The sequence below is a fragment of the Giraffa tippelskirchi genome, chromosome 3 (assembly GCF_054371585.1).
Source record: "Giraffa tippelskirchi isolate mGirTip1 chromosome 3, T2T-mGirTip1v1.2.pri, whole genome shotgun sequence".
Taxonomy (NCBI): Eukaryota; Metazoa; Chordata; class Mammalia; order Artiodactyla; family Giraffidae; genus Giraffa; species Giraffa tippelskirchi.
The window spans coordinates 104,866,282-104,887,055 of record NC_137277.1 but is presented as its reverse complement, the minus strand read 5'-3'; the positions used below and the strand labels follow the sequence as shown (position 1 = coordinate 104,887,055).

Here is a 20,774-nt window from a genome sequence, read left to right as displayed (position 1 = left end):
GTTCCTTGGAAGAAAAGCTATGACAAACCTAGACAGTGTATTAAAAAGCAGACATCACTTTGCCAACAAAGGTCCGTAGAGTCAAAGCTACGGTGTTTCCAGTAGTCATGTACAGATGTTAGACTTGTATCATTATTGATGCTTTCAAATTGTGGTGCTGGAGAAGATTCTTGAGAATCCCTTAGACTGCAAGGAGTTCTAATTGGTCACTTCTAAAGGAAATCAATCCTGAATATTCATTGGAAGGAATGATGCTGAAGCTTAAGCTCCAATACTTTGGCCACCTGATGCAAAGAGCCAACTGACTGGAAAGGACCCTGATGCTAGGAAAGATTGAGGACAAAAGGAGAAGGGGACATCAGAGGATGGGATGGTCAGATAGTGTCACTGATTCAGTGGACATGAATTTGAGCAAACTCTTGAGAGATAGTGGAGAACAGAGGACCCTGGCGAGCTGCAGTCCATAGGGCTGCAAAAACTGAACTCATTTAGTGACTGAACAACAACAACAATCTGATTAAGTCCCAGGAAAATTATTTTTTTAATAAATTATTCAAACAATTTTTCAACCTTTGCCACAGAAAAGGAAAAGCGTTCAACTGAGTAGATGATCTCTAAAACAGAAAAAGGATCAGTCTTTCCTGGTGGTCCAATGGTTAAAAATCTGCCTGCCAATGCAGGGGACATAGCTTTGATCTCTGGTCAGGGAAAATTCCACACACCTTGGGGCAACTAAGCTGGTGCATCTCAATTACTGAGTCAGTGCTATACCACCCATGCTTTGTAGTAAGAGAAGCCACCACCACAAGAAGCCCATGGACCACAACTAGAGAGTAGCCCTCATACGCCGCAAGCAGAAAAAGTACACACACAACAAAGACGACTCAGCACAGCCAAGAGTAAATAATAAATAACATTAAAATACAAAGAAATAAGAATCAATGTAGCAGGTAAACAATTATAATGAAATAAATACATTCCAAAGGTACTTACTGCGCCAGAAGTTGTACCTAAAAAAAATTGGGGGAAGAGTATTACAATATGATAAATCATGCTGTCCTTGAGTTAACAGTTTTGAAATATTTATTCATACTACTTTTTCTCCTCATGCCATCACACTAAGTATCCTAAGACTGTCCATATGACTTATGTGCTTGCTCTCTTTCCCACAAAAAGAAAACATCTATAGTGCAAAGCACTTTCAGAATTAAGTTGGCACTTTGAACTTTCAATCTACAAACTCACCTGACAGCTGTTAGAGAAGCTAACAGCTTGCCTTTTGTTTCTCCTCTTCCTGTTATTATAGCTGTCCCATCTTGACTAATTCCTGTTTCTCTGCTATACTGCTGATGTAATCAATGTGCATAGTAATGTATAGTAATGAATGTTTCAGACCTCTGATTCTATTCTTTAAAGTCAAAGTCACTCAGTTTTGTCTGATTCTTTGCAACTCCATGGGCTATAGCCTGCCAGACTCTTCTGTCCATGGAATTCTTCAGGCAAGAATACTGGAGTGGGTAGTTGTTTCCTTCTCCAGGGTATCTTCCCAACCCAGGATCAAACCAGGTCTCCTGCATTGCAGGCAGATTCTTTACTGCCTGAGCCACCAGGGAAGCTGTCTATGCTTTAGGTTTATGACAATTTCAATTATCTAGGTTCCAAAACACATCCTGTATAATACAGTATCCTTTGGCCATCACATATCCCTGTTTAAATTAAGTAAAATTTTAACGTTCAGTTCCTCCTCCACATTTCAATCCTCAATAATTACATGTGGTTATATATGACACTACAGATTACAGAACAATTCCTTTCTTGCAGAAAGTTCTATTAGATGGTACTATCTTAAACTACTACCAAAGCTGTCTTAAGACATAAAAGGAAATCCACATCAGTTACAAAGTTCATACAAATAATCTTTAACTTTAGAAACAAGTAGCTTAAAATTATATGTAAAAAAACAATGACTGTAAAAAGAAAACAATACTAAGTACATAGATACTAAACAGCAATCAAAAGCAGCCAAGTATGAAATATCAGTAAGAGAGCCAGAGCATTTAAAAACTAAAATGAAAATTTTAAGGTAATTTTCCAGGATTATTTACGGTAACCAGCTTGAAGATACCTAAATAGACCTAGAATACTATTCTAAAATATATCAGAATATTGTTACAGCTTAAATGATGAAATCCATGAAACATCTTAAAAAGATCAACTGTGGCCCATATAAGCCCACATACTTCATTTTAAACATGTTTCAACTGACAATGTTTAAAAGAAAAAATGTCTTGGCAGAATCATGGGACCAAGTACACTATCTAGAATACTAATTTACATGGAATATTACTTGTGTATAATTGAAGCATTATTATTATACATTAAAGTCACACTAGTTATTTATAACACTTATAGGTAACCTGCTGGAAAAAAAAAATGTATTATCAGAGGACTTACAAACTACACAGAACAAGCAGGTACCAAAAAAACTGACTGAAGTATCCAGAAGGTTGAGAGTGCATGCTCGATATCTGAAGTATGGAGTCCCTATCCCATTCCACAATGTTTGCTGAGTACAAATATGGACTCAACCAGAATTTTTTATTCAAACAGTCTTTGAGTATATATTGTGCTGAGAAGGACCTCTGTAAATATTAAAAGTACAAATCATCCAATTTTAAAATAAATTCAATCTTTGTGTAAAAATGATAAATTCAACTTTATATAAGCCTGCAGATTTCAATGTTAGCAACTAATTATAAAATTTAAAAACATTGTATGGGCCAAAGTATATCCTGTAGACCAAATCTGGTCCCAGAACTCCATACCTAAAATTATGACTATTTCTTATGGCTTTAATTATGAACGCTATTAAAAAAAAAATGTTTAAACATGTTTAAACATGTTTAAAATGAAGCTGATTATAATGCCCAGGAGACACTGTTTTATTCCTCATTTGAGGACAGTTGTGACTGTCTATATTAAAGTCTAGTATATGACCATAAATGGTATACATACCTGCTGCTACATCCATATTATTTACTCCTGGCTGTAAGAAGAAAAAATGAAATTAGTAACATTTACCTTGCAGAAGCTATATTTCATATACAATCCTCATAAAGCATGGTCAATCAACCCCTTCTCTGTATTAATTCTCTAGTCACTGACTCAAAAATTCTTGGTTAAGTTTTAGTGATCTCAGTTCCCTAAGCTTGCTATATATTGTTAAAAACAAAACAGTAACCTACAGCTACTGAAGCACTTTAAATGTTTAATTATATGATCATCAGTTATATGAAAGATCCACAATTCTAAGATCCAAAAAGCTGAAAACCAAGTTTAAGTGTGGCACCAAAACTCATCACAGTGGCCAGAGCTATCCTGAGTAAAGGAGTTCTTTAGTCTTACTTATCCCACATAAGAATAAACATCTCTGTGTTCTGATTTAGAAATATGTGTTAGAAACTAAAGGGTACTGGCCAAGACCCCATGGGAAATTTTTACGTAATTATTATATGCTATATGCAGTGTACTGCTTTATAATATTAAAAAAAACCTTTGAAATGTATCTGCCCGTAGGGGTTTTGGAGAAGTCACTGCAAACTTACTATCCCAGTGGAGTACGCCACATCTGTTCATTAAAACTAACCAATAAATAATACTAATTTTAATATCATAATGATTTCTATATTGCTATACTATCTAATATTGTCTAATAGGATGATAAGATTATTCAAGAATTTTCTAAGTAATGTGCCATAGCTAAAGTCTCATGAATTGTGGATTTCAAATGAAATCTGATTTCTAAATTTAGGATCCAGTATTAAATCACATCACATCAACTTTTAATTAGCACTCAGTAAAGCATGTCTACTGTATAAGATTAGAATGCTACTAGAGCAATTAAATGCTTCTAGCTAACAAATCATGCTTTTCAGAATTCTAGACTTGCTTAATGTAGAATAACTAAGGATGTATATCTATTATAAATATAGGAAAAATGTAAGTGTCTGGAATCTAAAAACTTAGAGTCCTTGTAATTCCCATCTTATAGTACGGGGGAGACACTTAAATGACTAACACGAATGCCTACAAAATATATATGCTGTTTCATACACAAAAGAAATCAAAACATCACACAAAAAGTTATTTTCACAAGATTACCGGTAAGGCAGGCTGCATAGAAGCCTGAGACATATGAGACATCATCATTCCAGGCATTACTGAAGACATCATTCCAGGCATCTAGAACAAAGGTAAAAAAAGATTACTATGTAAGACCAAAGCACCTACTAAGATTTTAAGAATCTATCTGGTTATTAAAGCAACTGTGTACAATTTAAGATTAAAACCCAATGAATACTATACTACATGAATAGCATGCTTAGTAAGTGCTTGTTGAATGAATGAAGTTATTTTATTAATGATCTATTTATGCGTGTATCATCATAATTACTTTAACAAGTACATTTAAAAGTTTAGATTATGTGTTATTTGTAACCTAAAATTTAAGAATATTAATTTCTTTTTAACTCAAAACCAACGTTTTTCACCCTTCTTTGGAGCAAGGCAAAAATTTTTTTTCAGTGTTTCTCACCTTTGTTTTTTAATATCTGTATTAAATAATTTTCATATTCCTCTGGTCTTTTTAAAATCTCTAAGTCAAAGGTGCTTATAACTCACTGACTTTAAACAAATACATAAGTAATAGACTTTTCAAACTCAAATCTATGCTCAAATCTATACAGAAAAACTTAAAGCACATATACACATGCATATCTCAAGAAAGAAAGTATTAGCTTGATGGCTTAATCTCCCCTACCAATGACTGTCATCCAAACCTATGAAGGAATCTTCACTAACTATGAATAAAAATCACAAAAATTAACACAAATTTCCAAAGGATCTGTCACATATTTAGTACAATCTCACATCATAATTTTAATATGAACAACTGTAAGGAAAACATGAAAAGAGATAAAATTATATAAAACAATCACAGGTACTGGAACAAGGTAACCAGTTATTTAGCAGTTTCTAATTAAATGAACAATCTAAAAAATAGGAACAACAAAAGAAGCATATTGGTCAACAGGAACATATAAAGCCTACTGAAAGTAGAGGAGAACACTCAAACACTGATGTTTATTACTTGTGAAAGTCAGTCAACTCATGATGCAAAATCAGGCTAAGCATCATTAAAATGAAGTTGCATGGTATTTATGGATGAAAAAAACTAACAAAAAGAGACTTTTTATTCCTCAAAACATTCAATAAATTGTTTAAACATCACTAAACAAGAACTTGACAGAAAATGTGTGATTAGAATTTGAAATATAGGTCAAATAACATTTTCCTTTTTTAAAGTATAGAATTTCAAAACAAATCATTGACGAGCCTCTACAACCCCATGACTAACAGAACTAGGTTTTTTCTCCTTCTTCCTTCAACAGATATACCCTCACAATTAATTCTGCTTTAGGCTAACAGCAAAGTATGTTTGAATTCTTAAAGAACTAAGTAACAAATTATGAGGGGAAGCATAGTGGGCAACAGAGAGAAATGGCCTGCTATTAAAATGGTCTGTATATAAAATCAAAAGCTAGTAACACATTCCCAAACTAGGATTCTAAGCCAAACAGAGAAACTGAAGTTTAAAAACTTGAGAAAAACGAATCAAAGTCTTTTCTCATAAGAATTAAAGACACTGAAGGGAAAAGATAAATTGGGAATATGAGATTAACAGATGCACACTACCATATATAAGGACTTCCCTGGTGGCTAAGATGGTAAAGGGTCTGCCCACAATGTGGGAGACCCGGGTTCAATCCTTGGGTCGGGAAGATCTCCTGGAGAAGGAAATGGTAATCCACTCTGGTATTCTTGCTTGGAAAATCCCATGGAAGGAGGAGCCTGGTAGGCTACAGACCATGGGGTCACAAAGGGTCGGACACGACTGAGCGACTTCACTTTCACTTTTGACCATATATAAAATGAACAGCAAGGATTTACTGTACAGTCCAGAGAACTACATTCAACATCTTGTAATAAACTATGATGAAAAAGAATCCAAAAAAAAAGAATATACATATATACGTATAACCAAATCACTGCACTGTACACCTGAAACTAATACAATATTGTAAATCAACTAGACTTCAATTAAAAGAAAAATAAATTCCACATTAAGCTAATATCAAAATTGTAGCTACAAAGACTTTTGTGGCAACATGTAAAATGCGTATGACTCCATGTTAAGAGGAAAAAGTCATAATCAAAATGTGTATACACTATGATTAAAATTTTGAAACACAGATGTACATACCATAAAATCTGGAATAAAATTTACCAGAAATGATAATATGGGTTATTTATTTCTCATTCTACTTTTCAAACCTTTTGGAATGATGTCTTTAACACTAAATAACCAAACTGAAAGAATTCTGTCCTAATTTTACTTCTTAAAAAAAGAATTAAAGACATTTTAAAAGTGAGGTAAAATCTCCATCATGTAATAGAGTATTTCCACATGACAGCAGTACAAATGACTGTACAAATAAATTTAATTGCAAACTGAAATACTCTACTTCATGAAGACACCGTGATCAAAGTCCACCTTAAAACAAAGCACAAAAAGGCTTACATATAACACAAGTTTTACTGGACCACGTCAATGAGATAGCAAACAATACCCGAAGATAATTTGACAGAGTTCTCTCAATTGTTCTTCTTCCCACACTTCAGATTTTAAAACATTTCAAAAATTTGCCTTTATAGATTAGTACTCGTGCTACTGGTTACATGATGATATTTAATGTCAAATAAAAAGTTAAATTCTCCCTGTGAATCTCTGTACATTTTGAAGGGTAGCAACAGTTAAAGCTTGTTCATCCTAACAAACACTAGTAAGATTCTTAAATTATGTACAACTGAGTATCTGGCAAGAACACTGGACTGGGTTGCCATTTCCTTCTCCAGGGGATCATCCCCAACTCGACTCTGGCATCCAACTTGCATCTCTCCTGCACTGGCAGGCGGGTTCTTTATCACTAGCGCCACCTGGGAAGCCCTCTAAAAGTAAACAGATAATTAATTTAATTCTAAAGCTAAACTGTGATATTAACATGAAACCAAGGGACAAAAACATAAATACGCAAAATACTGTTTCTCATGAAAAACTATTACAAGAATCTGATAAAATTAAGAGCTCCTCCAGAGACTTGCACATCACAGAAAAGCTTGTTTCTCAAAGTCTGAAAAATCTATTTTGCGGAACTGCTATGATTTCCACTTTGCATTAATTCTAGGATATACCTAATACGGAGACGTGTGTATCAACCTGCCTGACTGAAGCTGAATTCTTTTGGAGGATTTGTGTTGACTGACGCCAGTCACTTGGCAGCATCATCAATCTGAGACCATAAAATTTTTCTAAGTTACTTATTTGTTTTAACACCACAATGGTAATGGGAATCTAGGCTGCAAGCTTATGACAAAACTGGCTTGTGGTTTAAATCCTCAGAAGTGATTTTTCTGCCTTCCCTTTTGCCCATCTAGCAAAGTCGAGACATTTGAGTTACTTTGTTGTCCCTTTTTACATGGCAGATTACCTCTTGCTTCAAAGGCAGGGTACAGCCCTTTGGCATCCCAACTTTATCCATAGACTTCTTATTTAAGTTTGTTTTTTTTCACTCAGGGCATGTAATATTCTGTTGGCCAAAGAGTTTGGATTTTTCCAAAAATCCAAACAAACTCTGGCCAACACAATATAATGGAATTTCTCATCAATAATAAAGTTCAACGAAGACAGGATGTTCATTCAAAATGGTTAAAGGGAACAATTCTTGTACAGTTGCTACAATAATGCCACAACAAATTCCATAAGCCAGATCCTCTTAAAGCTTCAAAGTGGTAGCTTACACTAAGCTTGCTGAGAAGAACACTATAAAATTACAAATGACCCTGTAGAGCTTCACCAATTTTCTACTTATGCTACTTTAGCAAATATATTAAGTGCTATAATTAAGAATTTTTAGTTGTCAGGAGACAAAGAAAGAATGAGAAGATTGAAAGGCATATGTGAAATATAAACTAAATTGCCTAAAATATTATGCATCTAAATATAATGGACACTTTGGCACCTTTAAAAAAATAACTCATACACAACTTGATCTGCTTTTTCAACGTAGGCACTGATTTGTGTGATATGTTTCTTTTTTTAATGATAAAAGTTAAATCAAGAAAATTTCTTGAAAATTCTCACAAGAATCATCCATTTGCAGAAAATAAAAAATGAGTAAAAACTAGGGAGCACCACACAATCCACTCAGTCATTCTTAGCATCCTAGTTTAGAAAATTTCTCATGTTAGACAAAAACAAGCATGATTCATTGATCACTCTAGATATTTTAATTTTTTAAAAAATTTCAGTGATAAAAGCAATCCTGTTAATGCTATAGCAAATTAGTTACACAAAATGTAAATTAGCCCAATTTTATTACAATATGAAAACAAAAGTGCACATCTTCACGTTGGCACCTCAAAATTTCTTTTCTTCATAATTATTTCCTGAAGCTTCTCCTGTTGGAAAGAAATCACACAACCTAACTTATTTTTTGTCTAAATATTAACTCTTGAATTTGGTTGACTTTTAAAAAACCACCCTTGCTCCCCTTGTAGGTGGAAACTGATTCCTTAGTTTGAGTCTCGCCTTTGTACTTGGTTCCTTTTAAATGTGCTAAAGTTAATTCCACAAACACACTCTACAGAGCCTAGTAAGTACAGTGTTTAAAGACAACTATTTCCTACACCACTAACTTACCTTATATACAAATGTATGAATGCAAAATATTAAGTTTTGAATAAATGTGAAAACTACATCTTTGAATGTAACTAAATGTTCATTCAACTGGAAACAAATAGAAATACCTGTTTAAAGCATACTCTTAACAACTCAAAATAAGTGGCTGCATTTTGGGACAATCATTTACTTCCTCTTCATCTACAGTTATACATAAACTCCAGACATCTGTCACTTTCTGATATAACATCTAAACAAAAAAATAGACAATATTTGCAAAACTGCTTCCACATGGAGTAAAACCTTCCATTTAATAAGTTGACTTCAAGAAGTCATTATTAGTTTGCTAAATTCTTTTAACCTGGAGACTTTAGAATCACTGAAGTAAAACACTATTCCTTCAATTTCGAAGGTGTAATGTAATGGCATAATCTCATACAGCAATACAAGCAAGTAGCCTAGTACAGCTATTAAGTATACCCTGGAATCAGATTGCCAGAATTCCTACCCCAGTTGTGTAACCCTGGGCAACTTTCCTTATCCTTCAATTTCCTCACCCACAATATGAGGAAAAATAGTACTCATCTGATAGGATTGTTGTAGGAATAATGCATGAATACACACAGTACTCAATAAATGAGAGCTGTTTTATTACAACTGCTCTCCAACTCATATAAAGTTATCCCTCATGCTGCCCCTTCTTTAGTCTATTCCCTTGCTATCTGTTAGATAGGAACTTCAGTTCTTTAAAAGACACCTAGTAAATACTGTAAAACCATAACTTTCAGTAGGAATGAAAACAAGTAACAAGAAGTCAATCCTAGATTAAGGATCACATTTAGTGCTGGCTCCTCAGCATCACTTCACAAGTCACTCATCTCTCTAGGCCTTATTATTCCTCTCTAAAATTGGACATTCATCTAGCCAATCCACTTTTTAGTCTGGTTGGATCAAATTCAACAGGGCATATGAATCAGTTATATACAAACATGGTGGTAAAAATTATGATTTTAACACAGATTAGGTATCAGTTCTACTCCCTGAAACCTTACAAAACTATACGAAAAAAGGGCAAGTAAATAGTTTTAAAATATTTAGTCCACTGTCTCTTGTTAAACCCCAAACTTCTTAAATGAAGGTACAGAAAATACACGTTGACACAAAAACTTAGAAACGACCTGAATAAAAATGAACTTTTGATTTTTAAAAAGCTCTAAACACACTGGGGACACACACACAAACTGTGGTGTTTCATGTCACATACAATTAAAGATTTTATAAAACTTACTCTAAAAAGTCAACTAAGCCTCTTTCTGGATTCAAGTCCTCTAGGACACAAGCAAAGAGGGACATAAGACTATCACTACCCCAAATGCTTTAAATTAGATTTAATATTGTATCTAGCTAAATCATTAGATATTTGTCTACATGAAACTTAATTACACAGATATAGCAGAGACTCAAAACACTTGTAGTAGACAACTTTATATTAGCCCTTACATCTGCAAAAGGAAACAAAGAGTAATTGTCTATTTTATTCAACAAAAATATGATAAAAAATATGCAATAATCTTAAAACTACTAAAAAATCATCTTTCTGAGAATTAACAACTTTCTTGATACCTGAGGACCAAATAAAGTATACCAAGCCCATGGTTTCAAACAGAAACTTAATGCTCATTCGTTAATCAAAATTTACAAAGTCTTAGCCCAAACAGATCAGGAGCTAATTATGAAAATTGTTTTAAAAGTTAAGATAAACGAGATGAAAATTTTGTTAAAGAAAAAAAAAAAAAGCCTAAGACAAAGCAAACTACATTTCAACTCAGTTCTCACTTGCTGGCATGTTTTGTCCTTTAAGAGATATGGCAAACAGCAACTCTCAGATTTGGAGAATATTCAGACTTCCACTTTGAGTGCAGTGGGTTATTAATTAAGAAAGAAGCAGACAGATTTTCTTTCAAGCCCAACATGCAAAATATCACATACTTAGTGACCACTAACTACAATGAACCTTATTTAGTAAGTAGAAGAAACATGATTACTTGACTAGGGAGAAAAAAGCAAATATAAAAGTCATCTCCACTAGATATTCAATATCTACAACTATCACGACAATCCAATCAGTAGTTGAAAGATGAGAAAACCGAGTTTGGCCAGGCATCTGAGTAATTCCTTAAGTTCCTTGAGTGCACGGTACACATACAGCGTTCGTCTTTGTACTGATGCATAGCCAAGAAGAGGCTTAACGTCTACTGACTAAAACGGACAGTGTCTACTGGCTAAACTGACAACGGAAACATGAAGGTACGGAAACAGGAAATAAGAATGCAAGACCAACAACAACTTTATGAGACACTGTATATCCACAGATTCCTACTTATAAACCTTGACAACTTAGGCCAATTATTTCTACAAAAACTCTAGTACACTAGTACATCAGATCAGTTCAGTCGCTCAGTCGTGTCCGACTCTTTGTGACCCCATGAATCACAGCATGCCAGGCCTCCCTGTCCATCACCAACTCCCGGAGTTCACCCAAACTCATGTCCATCGAGTCGGTGATGCCATCCAGCCATCTCATCCTCCGTCGTCCCCTTCTCCTCCTGCCCCCAACCCTTCCCAGCATCAGAGTCTTTTCCAATGAGTCAACTCTTCGCATGAGGTGGCCAAAGTATTGGAGTTTCAGCTCCAACATCAGTCCTTCCAATGAACACCCAGGACTGATCTCCTTTAGGATGGACTGGTTGGATCTCCTTGCAGTCCAAGGGACTCTCAAGAGTCTTCTTCAACACCACAGTTCAAAAGCATCATAAGTGCCAAATCTGTACTATCTACTGATATACTACTTCATAATGACCAGAAGTCACATCATCAAAATTTCTAATAAATCCAATTAAAAACCAACAAGTTAGCCTGTTGCAATCTGTTCTTTCCTTTTTCCTTTATTTTCGATCGTGCCTTGTGGTATGCAGGATCTCAGTTCCTCCACCAGGGGTGGAACCTGTGCCCCTACCCCTGCAGTGGAAGCACAGACTTAACTACCTCACCACCAGGGAAGTCATTTTATTTCCCCACTTTCCTTTTTGATCCCACCATTAATGAATACATTTGTTGCACTTTACAAGCTGTTACATTTATGTGTGTTAATACTAACTAATTTCAATGTTGCCCTGGGCTTCCTTGGAAGCTCAGAGGGTAGAGTCCACCTGCAATGCAGGAGACCTGGGTTCAATCCCTGGGCTGGGAAGATCCCCTGAAGAAAGGAATGGTAACCCACTCCAGTATTCTTGCCTGGAGAACTCCAAGGACAGAGCAGCCCGGCAGGCCACATTGCATGGGGTCGCAGAGATTCAGACACGACTGAGCGACTAACACACACATACGTTTATGTGTGTTAATATGCCCTTTTCTCCTAAAAAAGCAGACTAAATGGGTAAGTGTTCCCAATCCACCATTTCTCACAAAATGTTAAATTTCAGGCAATGTTAATTCTATGCAATGTGACAGACAAAGCAAAATAAATAGATCAGGGGGGCAGTAAGGGAAACTGTAGAAGTAGGGGAGGGAAAGATGGCTAAATAAAACTGAAAATACTAGGTAAAAAGTTTAAAAGGCTTCAGCAAAACTTGACATCTTTAGAAAATACTGCACCCTGTGAATCTCAGAGGGGCAAAGGGGTACAGTTCATTCTTCCTAAATGACATAGTCTCCTTAAGATCTCTCCAAGTAATCCCCATATACTTAGAAATACTACTCAAGCTGAAGTTTAATAAATTCATACTTAAATAAGTTGCTATGTAAAGATAATGAAACTAAAACCAATCAAAATCTAACTGTATTCATAGGCCAAAAGTTATACCAACATGTTACGTTAGGTATGGGTCAATCTATTTTTTAAAATGTACTCACCTGGGTAATATAAATGCATAAAGAAAGTTACCCAGATTCAACAATCTATAAGTAGACAACCTAAAAAAAAAAAAAATCTCTTTGTCACTGGCTAATGTCCAATTACACAGGAAGGACTTTGTGAACAACCAAAAATGACGATAACTTAAAAGCAACAACAAATAAACTTATAACGTTAGTCATAGTCAGATCAATCTAAGATATCCATATACTGGATTTTTCTGGAAGGCCTATATTTCAAATCATTTCTCCCTAGGGTATGGAAAAATATGTGGTAAAACTTAAAGAGATGATCACCAATGAAGTCATAAAGACAGAAATACACTTGCCTGTAATTTAAAGTAAATGGAAGTAACTTCTTTAGTTTTACTCACCAAACAAAAATTACTTATGTATTTCATCTTATTTATCTTCCATTTGTGTCAAATGAAAAATCAACAGTAAAGGCAGACTCTAAAAATAAGTGGTAACAATGTAAAATCATAAGCAACTACTGAAAAGTTACATGTAACTGACTAATCTCCTGGTTTATATTGTAGGAAAGAGTATCTGTGTTTGTTTCATTCATTCAACAAGTAATTTACTGAGCACCCATGATGTGCCAAGAACTGTGCTCAGCACTACAGACTTCTTAAAAGTTCAGATCACAGCCTCTGCCCTCTAAGAGCTTACAATCTATTATTCATTGAAAAGACAAAGGAAGTAAACCATAATAAAACAAGGCTAGAATAAGTGAAATAGTAAGAGTTATGGGCAGATTACATAGGATTTTATTTTGATAATCTGAAGGGGAGATGTATGCTGGGCAAATTTATTGCTGAGGACCTCTTGGAGAAGGCAGGACTTGAAATGGCAGAATTTAGGTAAATAAAGTTCACAGTGGTAATGAGATGGGGGCAGGAGAGCAAGAAAAACACAAACTTAGTCGTGAAATAATACAATCACTCAAAATATCATGAGAAGACCAGTCCAAGTTCACATTAGGGAATGCAAAGGCATGCAGCTCAGAATCATGCTTTGAATTATACAACAGGAGATCACTGAAAGTTAAGTTGTGGAAACTAGATATTAAGCTATAGGCACAGGAAAACACTGGAAGTTCTAGGGCAAGAAAATAACTCACTGAAATCTAAAGTTTTTGATGGGACAAGCTTGAAGCAAGAAAACTAGCTAAAAAGTTATAACAATATCCAAGGCATGATGTATTTCAGATAGCAACACGAATAGAAATAAGGTCTATAAAAACCTGCCTTATTCAATATGAGAACAAGAAAATCCAACTTAAAGAGGAATTATTCATTTATCAATTTAACTAACAAAAGCAAAAAGAAAAAACAGTGAATAACTAGAATTAGGGAGGCATTACTAAAAGAATTTATTTTCTTATATATCAACCCATAAAATCTTATATATATCATCTATCTTTATCAAATGATCTAAATTGAATCATAGGCTGTTAGAGCTGAAAGGGACCTTAATTCTTTTACTCCACTCTTCTCATTAAAAGAAAAGAAAAATTAAGAATTAAAGAAAGGGGAAAAAAGATAGGGAGGAAGACTCTCTTGGGCTTAAGTGGAGACAAAATCATCTGTATAAAGTTGGTTTATGTTGTAGAAAAGACAACAGAAGAGTAAGATGTGAAAATACCTTAAAGCAAAACATTATTTACAATACACATGGAGAAAGAAGACAGCTTCATACATATCTCAATATAATCTCTTACTGGAAATAACATTTATACAACCTGTAAGGTCCCTTCCAACTGTAAGATCCTATAATTCTATCAAAGTAGAAGCAAAACTTTCCCATCTGAAGCTACTGTACAATAAGAAAGGTAAGTTTAACTTACAGGATAAACTTCAAAGAGTATTATTAAGCCCTATTTGATAATTTCCAAATGCTTATTACTACTAACAGATTCAGTCTGAATTCTAAAAAGGGCCTTCTAGGTTATCTTCTGAATTAAAACAAATGAAAACATACTACTCCTTTAATCAAAAATCATTTGCTGTAATTTCAAAAAATACAAACTCTAGCTAATGTAGACTGTTATGTTTAGTCTGTATATTATTTTACAAACAAGTTCTAAAATCTCATGTCACGTTCAATAGCATTCCAAATACCACAATCATTTAGCAAGTAAGACTGCCACCAATTCTAGTCCTCAGCTGGCCCCAGAATGAGATCTTGATGTGAACTAGACAATATACATGAAGGTTCCATAACCTTCAGTTGCAAAGTCTAAAGAATCTGTGAATTAACTTTTTAAAATTGGATGGCAGAACCCTATCAACTTTGTGTCACTGCAGCCAACTATATAGGCACCCTGCTTCTTATTATCTTCTGACCACTTACTGCTCACTAACACTTCTGAGGTTGGGTAGAAAGAAGACATGATGCAGAAAGAAAGATCAAGTTTGAGACTTAATCAACTTATTTTAAGGTAGTTTTTTACAGGGCTTTCAATTCGATTCCTGGATACATGATTATACTATTCATGCCCTCTCAGTCTGCTGTAACACCTAAAAAAAATTAGTTTTACCAAGATTTGGGCTCCATATTTGTTAGATACCAAGAGGGAAAAAAGGGAATAATCTAACTTAAGGGGGAAAAAAAATGGATTCTCTTGATTTCCTCAAAGCTGGACCCTTAAGTCATTCAATCATTATCCTAAAAGGAGCCAACAGAGACAAACAGACTTTCACATACCTAGTCAGGGCGAGCATAAAGGCTCAAAAGCCTAAAGGGCATAGCCTGGCCTAGGAAAAATGGAGAAGAAAACCACGAGGTAAAAGTATCTGAATGAATGTGTACCAAGTAGCAAATAACCTTACTAGGAAGATGGTCACTATAAAGTAAAGAGAAAGGGCCATAAAGCAAACTGTGACCAGCTTATGTCAATGAGATACATGAATACTTAAAAAATAAAATAATATCTGCATGTTACTCGAAATGACTAGCTGGTATCTTGGTTTTGGTAGTGCAATAGCACCAATACAGCAAGGGTAAGCAGGTCAATCCCTTGCAAAACTTACCTTGATTGGCCCAATGGAAACAGAAGGCCCCAGAAAAGAGAGAAGCATCTGGCAGTAGCAAATTGTTTTATTTTATCTTTCTGTGGAAAGAAACTAATTTTAAATAAGAACCAGAGCATTTAAAGAATAAATATTTTTTTAAAGCTCATTATCTAGTTAGAGCAGCTCTACCAAGAAAACAAGAAGAGCTCCTTGCTGTTTAGAGATGGAATGAAACAGAAGAGGAATCAGAGTTGTTTCTCCATCACCTTGGGAATTTTAAAACTTGTGTTATCCTAAAGTAACATAAATAGTTCTTTTATTTAAAGAACTCCTACAAGTAGAATCTTTTGGGCCTGGTGCCTTTGAATAAAGACTTTTATACAAAATTAAGGGCTATATTCCAAATAAAAAAGAGGATAAACCACTTGACATTAAGCCCTTCTACTCTTGAGTTTAAAAAAAAAAAAGACACAGAGTGAGCTCCTTTCTCCACTGCAATTTCACCAATAACTCAAACCATCAAGGTTTAAATGATTATCAAAGCAAATGATGCCCCCAACTGGCAGAAAACTCATACCTAATTGACTGGCTTTCCAAAATAGTTAGCCTGAACAGTTGATGATTTATCCAGATACTAAATGGAAAGAACCCAGCCACCAAAGGATAAGTGTATTACAGAACCTAGCAGGGGGCAAAAAATTATTTACGGTAACCAAACCTGTTACCTTTCTTCACTGTTTTTCTAGGAATTCAGTTTTACTGAATTCATTGAGTCAGCATTAAAACCTTTTGGTCCAAATCACTCCCACAAAATGTCTGTTTACAATTTATGCTGGAGATGGAAGGGATAGCTAGCTCAAAAGCAGGAGTGCAGAAGCAATAAGCATTTAAGAAAACAAAAAAGCAAACTAGTATAAGTGGAAAATAATCTACCTATTTGGCACCATCCTATGAAGAAGCAAATCCGAGTAGAATCTTCCCACCCCCACCCCCACCACACACACGACAGGAAGCTATTTCAGAAATAAAATTCATTCTAAGTCAAAGGCCTAAACAATTGCTGTTTTCAGATTCTATGCATGTACAACGTCCACCGATATAGATTGTACTGACATAGCAAATTACTTCAGTTGACATTCTCGGGGGGAGTAAAGCCAATAAACTCAAAAGCTTAGAGATACATTGCTACTTTTAAATTAAAAATACAAAATAAAATAAAAACAACTCAGCTTTGTTACTGCAGGAAGCAAACCTCTTATACAGAAGACTTTTCAATACAATCAAAATTTGATTAGTGTCATGATTATTGAACATTTCATTTACTTAAAAACATTCTGACATAAAATGAAACAAACAGTTCCAAGTATTGACCCAGATTTTGAAATTCTTTGACATAATACCACAGGCAAAAGTAAACAAATAAATACAAAACAAAACATTCTTACTTGTCCCATTGGTGGTCCTCCCATTGGGGGCATCATTTGTGGCATCATTCCATGAGGTACAGGAGGCATATTCGCTCTCTGACCCATAGGATGCATTCCCATTGGGGCATAATGCATGCCAGGATGCCCCATCTGAAAAAGAGGGAAAATTTAAAAATTTGCCAAGTTTCAATAAATGCTTCTCAAAAATTTGATTCCTACAAATCAGTTCTGTGCATGACATAATATTTGGCTAATGTTTGACTCAATTACTGAGTTAGTTTATACTTTCTTGTCTTAAAGAATTGCACTAGTGTTTATGAGCTTGAACTTGACCAAAATTCAGAAAACAGAAAAATTAAAATCAGTACTGGACACCTAATTCATAGTTTTTTAGAGCATGCTGATTTAATCAATTGCCAGTCAGCCTGCTAAACTGGGAGGAAATGCATGTGAAGGCCAGCTTAACTGTTATGGTGAAAACCACAACTTTGTCCTACTTCACAGATATAAGATAGCCAACTATGTTTATTCTATAACGTCACATTATCAAATTCATTTCTAAGCTGATTTTAAGCTTTAAAATGCTGAAAATTTACCCAATTAACTGAGATGAGGGCTGGTCTTATAAAAGACAGCGTCGGTACCCGGGGACACTTCACTCCTAACAAACAAACATATTATTTCCTAATAGAATCTTTAGCACAGCTAAAATTACTTATGCAAAAAAAATATTTTTCCCTCCAAAGACTAAGCTTTGTTATTTACGAACACTAAACGTAAACAACTAATTTAGGCACCTTAATGCGCTTTTTATAAGACAACTCCTTTCTTTACTTGTGTCCATTGTTCCAGGTCGTAAAACCAGGTAGTTATCTGCTGCCAATTCTCCCAGCTATCCTCCCGCTGCGAACACCACTACTATTAACTAAGATTCTGGCAGACTCTGTTAAGTCTACGGAAAAGTCTCCGTCTCCACCTCCCCCTCCCTGCTTAACCCGGCCTACCTCTCCAAAACGCTCACCCCGCCCAGGGCCCAGCACCTCCACCGCGCATCTGTCCAGGCCGAACCTACTGAGAACTTCCAAGGTCCCACTTCCTTTCCTTTGTGCATCCCCGCTCTCCATTTCTCTCCCTCGGAACAAATCCCACCATCTCGAGCTCTTCCTTCGTCCACTCTCATCTTCTTCTCCTTTTGGAGAATGCTTCCTGTCTGTCTGACTCCGCTTTTCATTGTGCCGCTTTCCCCTTGCCCCACCGCTCCCTTACCGAGGGCCGTCTCCTCAGGAAGCCGTCAGCAGAGACCCAAGAGCTGGAGCAGAGGCTTGAGCCGGACAATCTCCGCTCCCCGTCCCCGAGACCCCGCGAGGGAGGATGGTTCTCCATTTCACTCACCATGAGGCCTCCACGCTCGGCTCCCGTCCCCGGCCTCATCGTCGGGCTCACACTGCTCCGCCGGCGGCCACTGCCGCTACACATACCAACAAGAAGCGATCTGAGTGGCTGGCGCCGACTGGGGCCAAAGGTTAAAGGCTGCCCTGCGCTATGGGGCGGGATCAGCGGGGCCAGTAAGCTGACAGGCTTCCCCGCTGTCCAATCAGACTGCGCTGCCGACTCGCAGCTCTTCAGCGATTCGCCCCCAGCCTCAGCCTAACGCAGCGTCGCCTGCATGGAGTTGGGGGAGGGGGACGGAAGAAGTTTCTGCGCCGATTCCCCTCAGGGAAAACTCCATCAACTTTCCCCGGGGAAGGGAAGACAACGGTGTCCCAGCTTCCCGAACTTAGACTGTCACACCCGTAGCGGGTAGACCAGTGGAGGCCTGCCACCTTCAACCCCCGTCACCCCGCCCGAATTACCTATGCCCCACAAACCTGAGGCCGCCAGGGGTGGGGTAGGGTAGGATGGGGGTGGGTAAGCAGCCTCTAGCTCTAGCGGTGACCAGAGCCAGTAGCGTGCGCGCGGAACTAGAGGCGGAAGAAGGGGGCGGGGCAAGCTAGAGGAGGGGTAGTCGGGGCGGGTTCGAGCTCCTTACACACCAGCTGGCCATCGCGCGCCAGGGTGGGGCGGGGGTGGAGGCATGCACAGCGGTGTGGGAGGAAGTTGTGGAAGGGGCGGGGAGAACAATGTGAAAGGGAAGGCGGTATTGGGCAGTTAAGGGAGATGAGGGTGCCAGGCGTTGAGCTTCCGTTAATGAGGGAAGCCGAGGGAGAGTGCAGGTGTAGAGAAGATGGGAGAAAGGAAACAGGTTCGGGAATTTGTGTTAGCGGGTATCGGGGGGCGCTAGGACCGGGCGTAGAAGGGGTGGGGCTTTGGGACTGCGAAGGCAAGCGCTAGTTTAGAGGTGACGCGAAGGTGGCGGAGGTTTCTGGCGGAGAGACTAAACGCTGCAGGGAGAGGAAATTCGGCTGCCTTGGGCCTCGGCTCGCCTTCCCTCGTACTGCTTGCGGGTCGTGCTCTGGTCCAGGGGCGCTCAGCCTCTCTTCGGCCCCACGGCACCTTTCTTGCCCCAGCGCGCACCCTTGTGCACCCCTGCGCGCCTGGGCCTAGTGGTGGAGGCCGCGGGGGGCCCAGCTGCTCATTGGCTACTGCGACCGCGGGGCGGGGCGGATGGGCGACGCTGGACCTCCGAGGGTCTGACTGTCTTTCCCGCCATGTCGTTTGTGGAGAGTGGGAGGCGTTCGGCCCCTATGCGCCGCCGCCTCGGCACCCCTGTCCCTTTCGCTCGACCTGCGTATTCCGTTTTCAGTCAGGGAGATAGCTGGGGTGAGGGCGAAGTCGAAGAGGAGGAGGGATGCGACCAAGTTGCCCGTGATTTGCGGGCGGAGTTCTCGGCCGGGTCGTCGTCGAAACACAGAAAGAACTCGATACTCCGGCCAGATGGGGACGGATCTCCGGTTCTGCCCGATAAACGCAATGGCATTTTCTCGGCGGATGCGGGTGGTAAAGCCCTGGCTCGGCGTTGGCCGGTCCAGGTCCTCTCAATTCTCTGTTCGCTGCTGTTCGCCATCCTCCTTGCCTGCCTGCTCGCCATCACCTATCTGATCGTAAAAGGTACAGAAGGAAGCCTGGGCCTTGAAAGTCTATCCAGAGTTTACTTCAGTTGAGCCTGGACGTGGCCCTTGCCTTCATCGCCCTCGCCCCCATCGAAGGCGGCAAGCTTGGTAGCTGGTTTCATCCATACGCCTCATCCGCACCTTTCTTTGGTCTTCCCCTTTGTCTTCTCTTTTGTTAAAAGTAGAAGACTTTGGTTGCTGACCAGGAGGCCCATTTTAAGAAATGATCTTGCTAGATTGGTAGTCTTGAAGAAATAATGAAGTCAGTGAACACTTGGGGATAAAATATTGGTAAAATCAAGCAAAATGCAAAACAGCTGTCCTTAAAGGAAGGCGGTGAAAAGGGTAATTTACAAGAAGACTTTAATCCGCAAATGGTTAGAGGTGTACAATCCATCTGTTCTGTACATATTGAATTCCTGAAGAACAAGGATTCCATTGCACAGCCCAAAATGTCTACTTAGGTAAAATAGCCCCTCTTGGGTTTTGTACTAGGTTTGCAACCCAGTGTATTGGTGAAATTCTGTTGCAGAGCAAGATAGTCTGTACTTTCTCTGATTAATGGTTTTAC

General features: G+C 37.8%; 2 protein-coding genes across 53 annotated transcripts in view; one reads left to right on the top strand and one right to left on the bottom strand.

The window, feature by feature from the left end:
- Positions 1 to 18,651, bottom strand: part of PRPF40A (pre-mRNA processing factor 40A) — a 57,938-nt gene extending 39,287 nt beyond the window's left edge. For 6 of the 50 annotated variants that reach the window (XM_081578008.1, XM_081578020.1, XM_081578039.1 and 3 more), the window contains exons 1-4: positions 18,546 to 18,625; positions 17,172 to 17,303; positions 4,162 to 4,242; positions 2,998 to 3,046 (exon numbers count right to left, since the gene is read on the bottom strand). In XM_081578008.1, coding sequence (XP_081434134.1) covers positions 2,998 to 3,000 — 3 coding nt within the window. In that variant the 5' untranslated portion in view covers positions 3,001 to 3,046; positions 4,162 to 4,242; positions 17,172 to 17,303; positions 18,546 to 18,625. Of the gene's footprint in view, positions 1 to 993; positions 1,011 to 2,997; positions 3,047 to 4,113; positions 4,243 to 15,744; positions 15,825 to 17,171; positions 17,304 to 18,419 lie in introns of all 50 variants that reach the window. The other 44 variants (XM_081578005.1, XM_081578017.1, XM_081578037.1 and 41 more) reach the window with 16 other exon arrangements.
- A 685-nt stretch (positions 18,652 to 19,336) lies between these two features.
- ARL6IP6 (ARF like GTPase 6 interacting protein 6) overlaps positions 19,337 to 20,774 on the top strand; it is a 37,533-nt gene continuing 36,095 nt past the window's right edge. For all 3 annotated transcript variants that reach the window (XM_081578066.1, XM_081578063.1, XM_081578064.1), the window contains exon 1: positions 19,337 to 20,201. In XM_081578066.1, the coding sequence (XP_081434192.1) occupies positions 19,802 to 20,201 (400 nt within the window). In that variant the 5' untranslated portion in view covers positions 19,337 to 19,801. The remainder of the gene's footprint in view (positions 20,202 to 20,774) is intronic.